Genomic DNA, 15826 nt, shown 5'->3' with positions numbered 1-15826 from the left:
ATTATAATCGTTTACATCGTCTTGATAATAAACAATAAGTGTTTAGTTGAAGTGATGATGAAGTAAAATAATTTTAAACAACATTGATAAATCAAATTATTGGCATAAACAATCTTTATTATCCATCTAAATTATACATATTTACTCATGAGTGCTAAAACATCGTTATAAACCAATTCGATTACGTTAGCATTTAGTATAAAATCGATGTGATTAAACATTGGATCATCGACTAATTGTAAATGAATCAAATTTGGTAAATCGGCAGCGAAATTTTCGACATCATCAGTAATAATTTCATCATTTGCACCATAAAAAATAGCAACGGGTGTGGTGATTTTGCTTACATCGTATTCTGGAGGTGTTGGTGTACCATATTCAGCTAAATTTTCTTCTAAGCCATAATCGTATTGTTGGAATTTCTTCGAAACGATTAACTGTCCGTAATGAATCAATTGATTAGCCGAACAACCAGAAGGTATAAATGTTGCAAAAACTGGCAACCAACTTTGTTCGAGTTGATCTGGGGAAACTCCTAGGAAGGTAAGGAAAAATTCTGTACAAAATTCTTGTCCGAATCCATTACAAAATACGGCCAATGCATCGAAAAGATGATAATTTGGTAAAAATTCGAACCACATAATATCTTTTACAAGTTCCTAAAAATTAAGTATTAAAATTAATGTTTGGAGTTTTATTTTAATTCTAACCATTAATGGGTCGAGATGTTTCGCTAAAAGTAATAAAAATGAATTTTTTATGTTAGCGAAATACGTTCCAGGTGCTAATAAAACGGATAAACTGAATAGATCGTTGTATTCTGGGCGAGTTGCTGCTAAAACAGTGAAAGTTGTCGTTCCTTGTGAGAATCCAACATACATCATTTTTTCAACCCCCGTATTCTCTTTAACTACTTCAATAGAAGCTGGGAGGTCGTAATAAGCGATTTCGTGCCAACTAAATCTCCAAAAAGCGCCTGTCTTATCATCGGGATTCATTGAAATGTGTTTTCTTGAAAACTCAGTACCTCTTGCGTTGGGCATCCAAACATCATATCCTTGATCGGCTAAAATAAAAGCTAAACCTTTCTCCGGACCATACATTGTATAAATAGTAGCGCTGCATGTTAAACAATGAACTAATAAGACGACTCCTTTTTTGGGTTGATCTGCGTTGTTTTTCCCGTGGGGGATTCTATGCATCGTTAATAAATACCCATCTTCAGTTTGGATGTTTTCGTATACTTCAATTGGATATCCGAAATATTTCACAAAATCAACCTAAAAAATAATAAACAAATAAAATAAAGATTAATTATTTTATGATAAATATTACAAATGATAAACCGGTAGCTGGGTGAAGATTTTTGGTGGAATTATTTGGTGTGGCCCAAACACCAGAACCCACAAAGACAATAAGAACTAATAAGATCTTCATTTTGACTAACGATTAACGAAAAAACTCCAGCTTTTATATTTATTTTTATCTTTACGAGAAGATCTGATTAATCGAAAAGTGTTTTTGATTTTTTCGATAAAGTCGCAAAATAAAATTTTTTCAAGCCCTTTAAATAATGTTTATTGAGTTAATTCTCAACTCAATGTAGTCTAATGTTCAATGGATTGTATTAGTCAAAGAGGAACAGGATTAGAATCTAATTCCAGTTTTTGAGTGTTGCGAATATCTTTTCTATTTAAACTTAGCAGAAGATTTTGCAAAAAAATCTCTCTTTGGCTATGGTATCTATTGTAATTAAATAACAATCTACCTCATTACCACATGAACATCCAGGAGAGTCTACAATACCCAGTCTATAAATAATAATAATAATAATAATAAACTTTATTGCCCAACAGCGCACCATATTAAGGGCAAAATATTAAAATTATTACAAATTGTACATCAATATAATTACAAGTGAAATTAAAATGCATATAATACATACCTAAATAATAATACAATCAAATAAAAGAGGCAAGAAAAGAGACAGAAAATGCAATGTTTATTCTAGCCTACAACTATCGTTCATGTTCGTGATCATATGTGTTATCGGCGCCCTTTTTTTGACATTTGTTCTGCATAAAGGTGGATAAAAATACAAATGGGACCGAGAATTTATGCGCGGCACCACTATATTCACTCGCGACAACAACCACGCACAGTCGATCTCACCACACATCAACTTTTGCAAGAACGAGGCACTTTGGACCATTCTTCTATCCTGCAGAGAAGGAAGCTTGTGGCGATGCAGTAGATCTAAGTAGTTCACTCCTTTAGGCGGATATTGACCATCCATACGATATGACAAAAATTTGAGAAATCGACGCTGGACTTTCTCAACCATTAGTTGTTGCGACGTGTAAATAGGGTACCATATTACAGAGGCATACTGGAGGCGAGAGATCACCAGAGCCATAAATAGCGTTTTCAGGGTTGGGTCGACCCATGATCCTCAGTATGAAACCCAAAGTTCTCCAAGCCTGAGAGCACATCTCCTCAATATAGGGCAAGAAAGAAAGTTCTGAGTCAAACAGCACTCCCAGATCCGTCACCGTAGAGACCCTTGTTAGAGGTATGGAAGCCGCAATATAAACTGTGTCGATTTTATTTAATTTCTTTGTAAATGATATATAAGTACATTTACTGATACTTAAAGAAAGGGCATTGAAATTGCACCACTTCTGAATAATGTCCAGGTTGTTCTGCAGCATCCTAGAGTCATCCAATGATCTGACCTCCACAAAAATTTTCAAATCATCAGCATAAGCAAGCACTGGACAGGTAAGCGAGTCTAATAAATCGTTTATATATAGAACAAATAGCAGCGGTCCCAGATTGGATCCTTGAGGAACACCAGATGTAGGCGAGTAGCCGTCGGAATAAAATCCATTGTAAAAAACACAACATACTCTATCAGCAAGGTACGATTTCATCAAATTTAATGAATTAGAAGACATACCAAAATAGCTCAATTTCTGTAGCAACATACTGTGATCAATGCGATCAAAGGCCTTCTCAAAATCGGTATAAGCTACGTCGACTTGTCCACCAACATCCATTACCTCTGCGACGTACTGGGTAAGACAACATAAATTAGTTATTGTCGAGCGTTTAGGCACAAAACCATGTTGGTGAGGCGATACATATGATTGTGTGTGACGATAAATTGTATTAAAAATTATCTGCTCATATACCTTTGCAAAATTAGATAGAATAGCAATTGGTTACCAAGGACTTGTCACCTTTCTTAAATACGGGCGTGATTCTAGCTGACTTCCATCTCTGAGGGAAAATCGAAGCAGTTATAGAGCGATTAATAATGTACATCAACGGTTTAGCTAACGCAAATCGTACATCTCGTACCAGAAAACTAGGTATTTGGTCTTCACCCGCTGTGAGTTTGGAGCTAAAACCCCTCATTACAGCAATTATCTCCTCCTCGGTAACCTGATGGATATTAAACATTGGCAACGTGGGAACTGCGTCAGTAAAATCCATGGAATTGTCAGAATAAACAGATGAAAAATAGGAATCGAAAGCATTGACTATATCAATCGGAATAGTATATTCATCTACATCATCTCTAACGATCGACGGTATTCTGCTAGTACCTTGCTTTAGTCGAACGAAATTCCAGAAATCACTAGGATCGTGCTTTAAATTATCAGAGGCATGTTACCAAAAGGAATTGTAAGCAGCGTCGATTTGTTCTTTTACTAGTGATCTCATTCTAATGAAGTGATCGAGATAGAACGTTTGTTTGGTAGTTCTGTACTTGTGTCTATAGTACTCTTTAGTTTTAAGGTTTTTAATTATTTCCTTAGAGAACCACTGAGGATAATTGTTTTGCTTCTGTTGAGTGCAAGGCACCGATTTCTCTATTAAATTATGAAGAGAAGTATAAAACAAATCCAACATTTCGTCCACGTCGTTTACATCTTCTAAAAATGACCAATCCATGAGAGCAATGTCATCATATAAAGTCGGAAAATTCGCTCTTCGAAAGTTAAATCGAGAGACAACAGCGTTTGGAAAAACAGTCGGAAATTTTGTAATTTCAATTGATAGAGCAGTCGTCAACGCCGGATGATGCTTATCCTCAGAAACGAAAGGATAGAGCTCCTTCTCAATACAAATTTGACTATCCAAGTTAGTGAAAATTAAATCAAGAATTCTACCATAGGCATTTCGGATTGTGTTGATTTGATTCAAATTTAAAAAATCAATAAAGTTTCGCACACTCAGTGCTCTTGGGCAGTTATAATTGTCAGCATATTCAAAAACATTGAAATCAAGAAATAAAGATGACTAGGGAATTTACCATGGCCAAATTTCATCCTCGCAATAGAGGTGTATAGAAATCTGGTCACTCGTCCATTCTAACATCTCTTGTCTCACCATGGTAATTAGATCCTCCACATATATTCTGCCTATGTTCTGCATACCACTCACTAACGCATCCTTCACTAGACGATCCACTATTTCTTTCGGCTTTAGGTTTAATCCAACAAAATTGAATCCTATGGTTTTGTCGCCTTAACCGATCAACGGTTTCCAAAACTTTCTGCACAGAAGAATGTTGGCTTGTATAATGTTTATACCGTGATACCCACTCTTAGACTCACTCATGATGCACACGTTCACAATTTGGTTTTGTTCTATGTATTCCAATGCTTTTTCACATTTTTTCAACCTATACTTTTTACTTATTTTGAGTAGGTCGTCCCAGTATGCGCAGTAACAACCATCTTTTATCTTTTAGCCATCTGTGTATATAAGGTAAATGACAGAGAGTGACTCCATGAGTTTGGTTTCCAGGAAAATGTGTTTGTCCACTTCGCAATGTCCTGTATATCTTGGAAATCGTACTGATACAGGTTGTTCCGCTATGGAGAAGTTATTTGGTGTTGCAACCACTGTAATATCTGATAGGTACTTTTGCAGGTACTCATATCCCGTGCACAGCGGCGAAAAGCGTTTATATCCTGCACGATCAATTTTATTTATAACCCACAAACTTCTGACGTTTTTTAATAGGCAATTGTTAGTCCTCTCAAGTTTTAATATAAACTTGGACATCATGAATCTTCGTCGCAATTGTAAAGGTGGTTCAACACGCAACGCTTCCACTGGTGTAGACACACAGTGGTCTAAATTCGAAAAAACCCGAACAAAAATATTTTAACGCAGTTTGGGTTGAGATAATTTTTTGAAACTTGGTATGTGGCTATAGGACTATCTGCTAAAGACTTTTGAACTTTTGGATCAAATATGGCAACCGGAAGTACTAATTTACTTGAGGTCACATTCTATTTTTTTCATATAATTTAGGTCCTTAGAATTGGATAAATACAAAATTTTATACAACGCTATTAAATAGTGAAGATAGCTAAATACAAAATTGTTTAAACTAAATTGGTTATATAATTTACTTCGACGTAAGGTTTCTATAAATCAATCTTTAACTACAGAGTGTCTCACGTAACAGGTTCGTTAGAACTCTTTCAGGTTCCACTATTCGTACAATTTTGAAATTTTGGTAGCATGGGTTGTTCATTCGGAACTTTCAATCTAAAATATTTTCAAGATGGCTGCCACTTCCGGTCTACCGGAAGTAGACCATAACTTCGTTATTTTAAATAGAATGCTATAGTTTTATTACATATACCGGGTGTCCCTCAAAAGTGGCTCACCCCCATATTTTTCTTTATTATTGGTGATATAAGAAAACCATTTGGAATGCATACTTAGGTCGCTAAAACGGATTATTACGACATGAAATCATTCTTTTTGTACTTCCGGTTATACCGGATGTGAGTACTAATTTCGCTGTTTTTTTAAATCTATAATTTTTTTTTCTTCAGTTGGGTTGATAGTATAATTTCACATAACTTTTACTTGGAAAAATTTTCACGATCGCTTATAATTTTTGAAAAAGAAATGGCGAGAAAGTAGAAAATTTTAAATGGAACGCACCATGCTTTTTTAGCCTATCAGAAAGGGAATTTAATTCTCTATAAACTATCTACGTTGCTTAACAATGTGTGTTTCTTCTTGTTCTGTTTCAGACCATTCTTCGTCATCTTCATCTTCGTTGCATCCTGCCTTATATAGCTCTTGTTCTGATTCTTGTTCTTCGTCATATTCATCTTCTTCTTAACGATCTTTTTCTTCTTCCTGGTCTTCTACATTGTCTATTATAAGTAATCTTTTAGTCTCCATACTCATATTTTTATGTTTTCTAGAAATGTGCTGTTGAAAATTACTTATAAATGGATCTGAGCTGAGTAGCAGTCTTTTAAATAGATCTTCATTCGTATCCAGTCTACTACATTTCCTTGTGTGGCTCTGTCTAAATTTTCAGATTTTTTTGTTATTAGCTTCTTGCGCTTCTTCCGACAACTCTCCAATAGGTAGTTGAGGTTCTTTAATGACTGCAGATCCATGTATCAACATTTTATGAACGCTGGTTGGCATATAGTACCAACCATAAAATGGACGTACTTTTCGGCAGTTTTGAAACAGTATTTATCAAATTCATTGCAATTAATATTGTACCCACTGTTTAATGAAATCTCTGATGATAATTTAGTAAAAGTACGTATGAACCAGTCACCTTCCAAGTTCTAATTTTTAATCTATATGAAATGTGAAGCAGACACACAAAAAACCCAATGTATGCATGGAGAACAGACAAATCAAACTTAAAACCTTCTGGCTCTACCGTTCATCAACTAACATTAGAAACTTTCGGGTTTTGCCGTGCGTCTTTTAAGAAAAGATTTGACGTTTCGGATGCCATGTTGCAACCTTCTTCAGAAACACTTTAAACCAGTTTATTAGTTAAGTTAGTACTAGTTGTAGTTCTAATTTTAGTTCAATTATCTCCGGCCGCGAAAACCTTCGTACTTATAAAAAAGTAGATATTTCAAGTGTTTTCAATTTTTAAAACATTTGGTTGTAACTTCAAGTAGGTGTTAATTAGCTTTAAAAGAAGTACTTCTTACGTATTTCTGCAAAAATATTTTAAAAATTAGAAAAGTGTCAAATGAAGAAATTTCTATACTGTTCAAGATAGCAACAACGCATTGTCTTGAAAAAGTGGAACACAATATATTTTCTTCATCTAAAGTTGTAGCATTTTATGATATTTAATACACAAGAATTGTAGTACTGTTTTATTGCGTACAGTTGGCACTAGAAAGTACATAAGACCGTATTCCTTTCACCTCTCAGTCTATTAGGACCTAAAGTACATGTAACATGTAAAAAAAAACGGAAAAAAAAATTTCGAAAATTTGATTTTCGTTCACATTTTACCGCTTGTGGACCACTGTGCGACATCGCTCTCACACACAACCTCAAAGCTTTGTTTTGAATAACCTCGAGTCTTTTAATCTCAATTGCACTAGCATTGCCATAAAGTACCATAGTCCAATTGCGACCTTATGCAAGCTTCATCAAAAACGTTTCAGAACCAATACATCCGCTCCCCAAGACACTCTACCAATACACCTCATAATATTCAAATAAGTTTCGCACTTGCGGACCAAGAAGTTGATATGCCCTGTCCACCTAAGCTTATTGTCTACGACCATCCCCAAATATTTTTGATTTGTTCTCAAGAGAAAGTTCAAGTTATCCAGCACTAATTGATCTTGATGCGGTAGTCTGTGTCTTGTAAAAAAGAGTACAGTGCTTTTGCTTGGCGATATTTCTAAATTGCTTGCAAATAACCAGTTGTTAAGGTTCCTAACAATTTGGGCGAGGATTTGATGGGGACTTCACCTGGTCATGCAAATCTCTCAAATATAGGTTGAACAATGTGGGGCTTAGTCTTGATCTCTGCGGAATTCCCACGAATGCAATTCTAGGCCCTGCACAGTGTTAGGAAATGTGAAATTACTGGCCATAATATGATTTTGCTAATTTTCTTTTTTAATATTTTGGCAAATGGGGATCGTTAGGTTATATCGTAATACTCGCTACTCCGCAATAACCACTTTTTATTAACTTCAACTCTGGATAAAAATGACATGTAAAGTTAACACTTATTTTGCATATCAATTTCCAAAAACATTTGATTAATTTTGAGAAACGATTGTAAACATATTAAAAGTTGTACCCTTATGAAATTTCACTATAATTTTATACTGTATGTGTTGTTTATGTAACACTGTAATAGCTTCTTGAATACAGGATTTATTTATCTTTTTCTCAACACTGTTCATAAACAGATTTTATTTGCAATGTTAAACTTTGATTTGAGCTATAAAAAAAGTCCCACAAGATCCCAGGTTGAAATTTGTTTTTTTATGTAGTTTCAAGCCTATACGTTTCGTTCCCAAAAAAATAAATTGCGCATACTTGCGCATTTTCAATAAAATGGCTAATATACAGGATGGTGTCTACGGATATTCGACAGTGAATACTGAAAGTTAGTTTCGAAACTATTAATCGCGTACAATTTTTCAGAATAACTATTTTTATGAATCAATATTAGTACTAAATGTATAACTAGAAGCTTTCAGGCTTAACCGTGCGTTTTTAAAAAAGAGTCACGATTCGGATATCATGTTCTTCCCAAATAAGTCCGAAGTATTTTTTGAGTTAAAAAATACCTATCCAACACACAGTAATAAAAAAGAAAATCAATGACGCGTTAAAACGCAAAACCAGATGATTATTTCACAAAAATTATTATCAAGAAATAAACTTAAGTTCATTTCTTGATTATTGTTAACAATAATACTTCAAAATCAGGGTGGTTCAGTTTTTAATCGGAAAACTTTACTAAGATGTAGTACTTGCCAAAATAACACAAGTTTTTTATATAAACATAAGGTCGCAACTGTTTTGTTTTCGAGCTATGAGCGATTAAAGTTGCGCCAAAAATTTACGTTTTATTTTGTATTTCGGCTATCATTAAACCGAAGAATTTGAAATTTTGTATGTATTTACTACTGGTTAACACCTTATTTTCAAGCATACCTAAAGCTTACCTAGCGACCTCTAAAGGGATGAAATTCACAAACACAAAAAACAAAACTGTTTACAACTTGGGATGTCAGTTCTTCACGGTTGGATACGAATGTTTGAATGCCTATTGCACATTTTGTATAGATTAAAATTAAAGAAATGGCAAGTCAGAAAAGAAGAACGCAAAGTATTCGAACAGAGAAAGAAAACTATCCAAGAAGATTTTAGAAAAAGATTAGGTTTAATTGTAGATGTACCCAAACAAGGAAGAGGATCCAGAAAATTTTTTAAATATTCCGATGTATCATCAGAAATAACCGGCACTTCCCAAGAAATTATATACAATTTTTTTATAATTTTAAGAGCAATTTCTTGTGGAGAAAATATTAACACTGCTGAATTTAAAAATTTTACAAACAACACACTTACATTATATAATTGGTATTATATGCCTGTGGCAGTGCATAAAATTCTTGTACATGGCCACTTAATAATAGAATCATTAAGTATCCCGATTGGCCTGCTTTCAGAAGAAGCGCAAGAAACTAGGAATAAAGACCTTAGAAGGTATAGAGAGAACTTTTCAAGAAAAATTTCCAGAATACATAATAATAGAGACATTTTAAACAGGCTTTTAATATCATCAGACCCAATTATAACATCATTTCATAGCAAAAAATCAAGAAATAATGCAGATTTTCCTCAAGAACTTATAAGCCTTCTCTGCTTTGAAAATGATGAAGAAAGAAATGATTTTTTATCGTCAATTACAACTAATATTGAAATTGTAGAACACAGTGAAGAAGAAGAAAAATAATATTTAGTTTTCTTCCTCTTCACTGTGTTCTAGAATCTCTTCTATTTATTTTTCTACAAGAAAAATAAATATAGGTATACAAGAAATGTTAAAACAGTATGTTAAAACACTAAATTTGTTTATGGGTTAAAACATAATTTATGGTTATCACTACATTATTAAACATTTGTCACAAATTAACACAGAAACAAAGAATAGCATAGTTTACTCTATTATTGCAAATAAAATAGTAAGAGTACTTTTTTAACTGCTACTGTTTCGAAGACAGCTACATGAAAAACACTCAAAATTTACGTATAATCCATAAATGCAACAAAAAAAATGTGGGTTCCTATTTTAAAATGTCAACTTAGGCATGGTATCTCAATTTTGGGACACCCCTACATTTCAATTTTATCTGGAAAAATGCGCGTTAAAAAATATAACATAGATGTCCAAGCCTTTTTTCTGGAAGAATAAATAAATGTACCATGTTTTCGGAATTATATTAGCTTAAAGATCCAACCCAAACCACAGCAAAACCTTTGTTTCGCTTTTATTTTCAAATATTCGTTTCAACATCATAAATTTTGTTTTAAGCACTGTATATAGATTAAATAAATCCTAGCTAACCATTGAGGAGATATTATAAAGGTAGTAAACATTTTCAACTTCATTTAGTTGTAATTAGATTTTTGGCCACATATTCGTAACTTCCTAACACTGTGCCCTGTTATCTCTAAACCGGATCTCATATACACAAGCCAATTTTTGTATAACTTATTTGCAACATTCTGAGGTAATCCAAAGTCTGGCAACTTCTCTTCCAGAATATAGAGGTTGTAACAGTTTTAAGATACTCAAATTTTAGTATTTTTTGCATTCTAAATGCGTAAATTAAAATTTATGAAAGTTGTTTTTGATAACATTTTATTTGCAAAGTCATTGTCGCACTTAATTTTAAGTGAACCCACCTGCAACGATACAATCTCGATTACATTATAATTATAATCAATTTGTGGAGGTTAAAAACAACTTTTTATTTATAATTTTTTTTTATTAAGCAATATTTTTAATTCAATACTATAAAAATTACATTTTTTCTTTAATATTTGCTTAACAATGAGATGATACGTTTGTACATGTTATCAACAAGACCTTCAGCGAATAAGAAATCGATGTGGTTGAAACTTTCATCGGGCATCAAATATTTGTAAACCAAGTTGGGTAATTCACCAGAAAGTTGGTCGACATCTTCAATTGCAGCCATGCTATCGCTAGTTGCATAGAACAAAGCGATTGGGCAGGTAATTTTGGAAATATCGTAAGATGGTGGGCTTACGTGACCATATTCAACCAAGTTTTGTACTAATCCATAATCGAATTTGCTGAATTTACCAGTTTCGATTTCTTGGGCATAATGGACGAATTGTTTAAGAGAAGCACCGGCTGGGAGGTGAGTAGCAATAACGGGCATCATCCATTCATCAATATTTTCGGATGTACCAAAGATTTGGAAGAAAATGTTGTTGCATTGTTCGGATAAAGAGTTGTGACAAACGTCGCCCAAAATTTCAAGAATGGTCTCCATGTTGGGTAAGAATTCGTACATTCCAATAATATGGGCGATGGTTTCGATGGAATCGGCGTATGGAGCCAACCATTGCAAAAGAATATTATCCAAATGCGACATGTAAACAACTGGAGCCAAAGAAATATGCAATCTAATCTTGTCGTTATATTCTGGCCTATCAGCGGCGAGTACATAGAAAGACGTGGTTCCTTGGGAGTGACCAATATGGTATAAACTATCTTGACCGGTTGTTTCTAAGATGTAATCGATGGAGGTTGCTACATCAATGCTACCAATTTCGTGCCAACTAAACAAAATTAAATTTATCATAAATTAATCTCAAAAAATGATTTAAAAGAGTTTACCTGAAATCCCAGAAATCTTTTTTGTCTTCATCGGGGTCAAGGGTGGTGTGTTTTTTGGAATAAGTGGTTCCTCTTGCGTTTGGCATCCAAACATCATAACCTAAATCGGCTAAGATGAAAGCCAATCCATTTTCGGGTCCCATAGCAACCCAAATTCCAGAGCTGCACAACAAGCAGTGCATCAAAAGAATTGCTGGTTTGTCGGTTTCTTCGGCGTTATTCAAACCATGGGGAATTCTGTGTAAATCGAGGATGTAACCATCTTTAGTTGTAACGCTGTGAATTTCAATTGGATATTCATATTTCTCAACCAATTCAATCTGAAAAATGATTTAATCAAATGAATCAAATTTTAAGTTAAATTTTTTAATACATACCACATTTAATCCAGTATCAGGATGTAAATCCTTGGTGGTTGGAACAGCTGAGGAAGCTGCTACACACAACAAAACGAATGCAAAGCGATACATCTTGACAATGCACCGAATAGTTTAGCGAATGGAAATATATATGTACCTCCCCCAACGGAGAATGAATGTTATCGTATAATAGGCCTTGATAAAGATCCACAAAAAAAGTCTTATCAAGCTTAAATTGAATTTTCTAGTATTTGTATATTTTTTTAGATACGTTAAAAAAAACGCAAAAATAATTTTAAATCGACTTTATTCAATGTACTCAGTACCAAAGTACACCTTTTCTTATCATTTCATTCACAAGTAGCTCTCCATTAGCTTCAAAACATCATCATAAAGCAACGTTTTAACATCTTTGGCCCACACGAAATCCAAATGGGAGAATTTGTCGTACGGAATCAAGTGTTGATAAACCAAATTGGGAAGAAGAGGAATCAACTCTCCAACATCCTAAATTAAATTATCGGTAAATAATAAATTAATTTCATAAATAATAAACATCTTACAATTGGTGAAACCAGCCAATCATTTTTAGCATAAAACAAAGCAACGGGGGATGTTATCTGCGATAAATCATAATCGGGAGGAAAAATCGATCCATATTGAACTAAATTTTGCACCATTCCAAAATCGTATTTTCTAAACTTTCCACTTGTAATTAATTGCGCGTAATGTAGTGATTGTCTCGTTGCAGCTCCAGCTGGGGCATTCGTCATAAAAACAGTTAACATATCCCGTTCGAGTTGGTCACTATCATATCCGGAAATCAAAAAGATCACATTTGCGCACATCTCAACCCATAAAGCGGTTTCTCGGCACATAATTTCTCCAATTAAGCCGTTAAGTTCAGAACTTGGTGAGAATTCGTACATCCCAAGATAAAAGGACCACCACTAAAATTATCAATTAAAACTAAATCTAAATTTATTAAATACATTACTTCAAGGTAGGGTTCATAAAGCGCTAAAAGCTTCAAGTATGGGTTGTAAGCGTTATCCATGAAAGCTGCTGGGCCTAATTGCACACTCAAAATGATTTTATCGTTATATTCTGGTCTTTCAGATGCCATAACGAAGAAGGATGTGGTTCCTTGGGAGTGGCCGATGTAGAAGAGTTTTTCTTGACCGGTTACTTCTAAGATGTAATCGATCATTGCGGGTAAATCGTAAGTTCCAATTTCATTCCAGCTAAAAGACCAAAATGACATTTTTTGCCAATCGGGGTCATAATCGACGTGTTTTCTTGACCAAGTATTTCCCCGCGCATTTCCCATCCAAATATCGTACCCCGCATCTGCTAAAAGGAAGGCAATACTTCTTTCTGGACCTAAATTAACCCAATCTGCACTGCTACTCAAAACACCGTGCATGAGGAACACAACGGGTTTGTTAGTTTCGTTTGCGTTGTTCTTTCCATGCGGAATTCTATGTACATCCAAAAGATAACCGTCTTCAGTTTGTACATTTTGATGTTGTTCAATTGGATAACCATATTTCTCGATTAACTCAATCTATTTAATTTCATAATCGATAATAAATTATTTTTTAAGTTATTTGTTATCAACATACCACACTTAATCCAGTGTCGGGGTGAACATCTCTTTCTAGCTCTAAAGTAAAACCTGCTGATAAGGAGGCGCAAAATACACCGATTATTAGGTACCACATGGTGCTAATTTGTGATTTTAACAATATGAATTTCCAATTTATACAGTGATATAATCACCTTAATAATTCTAAAAAAAATTGGGTACTTAAGATAAAGTATTTTTGCAAAAAATCAATAAACAAAGCCATTTATCGCTTTGTCAAGTTAATTGGTTTCAATTAAGATAATAAAATATAATCTGAAATTAATACAAGTACATCTTGATTGAAAAACAAATTTATTTCGGTTTAATATTGTCTCAATAAATCAAAAACGTAATTATACGCCAAAGGAATCACGTCGATGGCCCACAAGAAATCGAGATGATTAAACTTGTCGAAAGGAATCAAATATTGATAAACCATATTGGGGAGTTGTTTTGCAAATTTATCAACATCAACAGTAGCAGCTAACCAATCATTTTTGGCATAAAACAACGCAACTTTCGCTGTAATCTTATCTATGTTATAAGATGGAGGTGAAACTGAACCATATTTAATTAAATTTTGAATCAAACCGAAATCGTATTTTCTAAATTCCCCAGAATTTATTTCTTGGGCATAATGAAGGAATTGTCGCGTTGCGGCTCCCGCTGGGGTATTCGTCATAATAACCGGAATCATGGTTCGGTTTAATTGTTCTGAGTCAAATCCGCCGATTAAAAAGATGACTCCGGCACAAACTTCTTGGAAAATCGCACCATCTTTACAAAAAACTTTTCCAATCGATCCCAAAAATTCGGTGTTTGGTAAAAATTCGTGGATCCCAATCAATTTTGCGAGAAACTAAAATTAATTAATATAAATATAATAACCCCAATTTAATGTATTTATATTTTACAAACCTCTAAAGTATCATCGAAAGCCGCCAAAAATCTTAATAAAGGATTTTCCATGTTTTCCATATAAGCGATTGGTGCTAAAGCGACCATCACGCGAATTTTGTTGTTATAAGCTGGCTTTTCCGAACACATTACATAAAAACTCGTTGTTCCTTGAGAGTGTCCTATATAATAAAGATTTTCTTGTCTTGTGTAACTCAAAACGTAATCGATCATCGCTGGTAAATCATATTCCCCAATTTCGTTCCAACTAAAAATTGATTAATTAATTAAATTTTTGCATTGATTTTTATAAAATCGTACGAAAATTCCCAAAAATCAGCTTTGTCTTCTACAGGGTCTAAAGAAATGTGTTTTCTCGACCAAGTTGTTCCTCGAGCGTTACCCATCCAAACGTCATAACCCAAATCGGCTAATAAGAATGCTAAACTTTTTTCTGGGCCCATGTTAACCCAATCAGCGGCGCTACAAATGATGCCGTGCATCAAAAACACAACAGGTTTATTTTCAGCTGGTCCTGATTTTAATCCGTAAGGAATTCTTTGCATTTCTAAAAGGTAACCATCTTCGGTTTTGATGTTACCATGGCTTTCAACGGGGTATTTATATCTTTGGATCAACTCAACCTAACAATGGCTACATAAAAAAATAATCAAAAAAAATTTGTTTATACTTACGACGTTTAACCCAACATCAGGGTGAAGATCATCGAAAAGATCCTGGTCTATTGGTTGTGCGAAAGCACAACTCGTAGATATAATTAGCAATAAAATGACTGCAAGCATTTTTTTGATATACTCATATTGTATCAGATTTGCAAACATATTTATACCTCACCGAAGATGTTATCGTATACTTTCATATCTAAAGATAGAAGAATTAAGATTAACAGTTTATTATTGTACGTTTTTAATAAATTTCCATGATGATTTTACATCATGCATTTTATGTTTGATTTCGACTCTTTATCTATATTTGTTCATGTTGCTAATTATAACTGATGGAATAAAATGTTTCATACAAAATTGATTTAGAATTAGCCTATAAAACATATTCAATAAGCAATTTTAATTCATCGATGAGTTACTTTTCAAGTATTTTAACAAATTTCTGCTATAACTCAATAATTATAACTGATGGAATAAAACGTTTTATACAAAAATAATTTAGAATTAGCCTATAAAATATATCCAATAAGCAGTTTTAATC

The 15826-nt window shown here is 33.7% G+C and overlaps 4 protein-coding genes across 4 annotated transcripts; all 4 read right to left on the bottom strand.

Annotated features, from left to right (window-relative positions):
- Positions 1–131: 131 nt before the first annotated feature.
- LOC111423335 (lipase 3-like) lies at positions 132–1438 on the bottom strand. Its single transcript, XM_023056575.2, has 3 exons — positions 1336–1438; positions 711–1280; positions 132–659 (listed from the first exon to the last, which is right to left on the bottom strand). Exons 1-3 carry the CDS (start codon positions 1435–1437, stop codon positions 132–134), a joined length of 1200 nt encoding a protein of 399 aa, XP_022912343.1. The 5' UTR covers position 1438.
- A 9250-nt stretch (positions 1439–10688) lies between these two features.
- LOC111423345 (lipase 3-like) lies at positions 10689–12210 on the bottom strand. Its single transcript, XM_023056589.2, has 3 exons — positions 12091–12210; positions 11714–12033; positions 10689–11655 (listed from the first exon to the last, which is right to left on the bottom strand). The coding sequence occupies exons 1-3, from the start codon at positions 12181–12183 to the stop codon at positions 10881–10883; spliced, it is 1188 nt and encodes a 395-aa protein (XP_022912357.1). The 5' UTR covers positions 12184–12210; the 3' UTR covers positions 10689–10880.
- A 152-nt stretch (positions 12211–12362) lies between these two features.
- On the bottom strand, positions 12363–13826 carry LOC111423347 (lipase 3-like). Its single transcript, XM_023056591.2, has 4 exons — positions 13698–13826; positions 13070–13639; positions 12636–13022; positions 12363–12579 (listed from the first exon to the last, which is right to left on the bottom strand). The coding sequence occupies exons 1-4, from the start codon at positions 13794–13796 to the stop codon at positions 12427–12429; spliced, it is 1209 nt and encodes a 402-aa protein (XP_022912359.2). The 5' UTR covers positions 13797–13826; the 3' UTR covers positions 12363–12426.
- Positions 13827–13996: 170 nt separating this feature from the next.
- Positions 13997–15413, bottom strand: LOC111423350 (lipase 3-like). The gene is made up of 4 exons (XM_023056594.2): positions 15295–15413; positions 14921–15243; positions 14621–14867; positions 13997–14561 (listed from the first exon to the last, which is right to left on the bottom strand). Exons 1-4 carry the CDS (start codon positions 15400–15402, stop codon positions 14025–14027), a joined length of 1215 nt encoding a protein of 404 aa, XP_022912362.1. The 5' UTR covers positions 15403–15413; the 3' UTR covers positions 13997–14024.
- Between the last annotated feature and the right edge of the window lie 413 nt (positions 15414–15826).

Source organism: Onthophagus taurus, chromosome 11, assembly GCF_036711975.1.
Source record: "Onthophagus taurus isolate NC chromosome 11, IU_Otau_3.0, whole genome shotgun sequence".
Classification (NCBI taxonomy): domain Eukaryota; kingdom Metazoa; phylum Arthropoda; class Insecta; order Coleoptera; family Scarabaeidae; genus Onthophagus; species Onthophagus taurus.
This window is presented reverse-complemented; position numbering and strand designations above follow the sequence as displayed.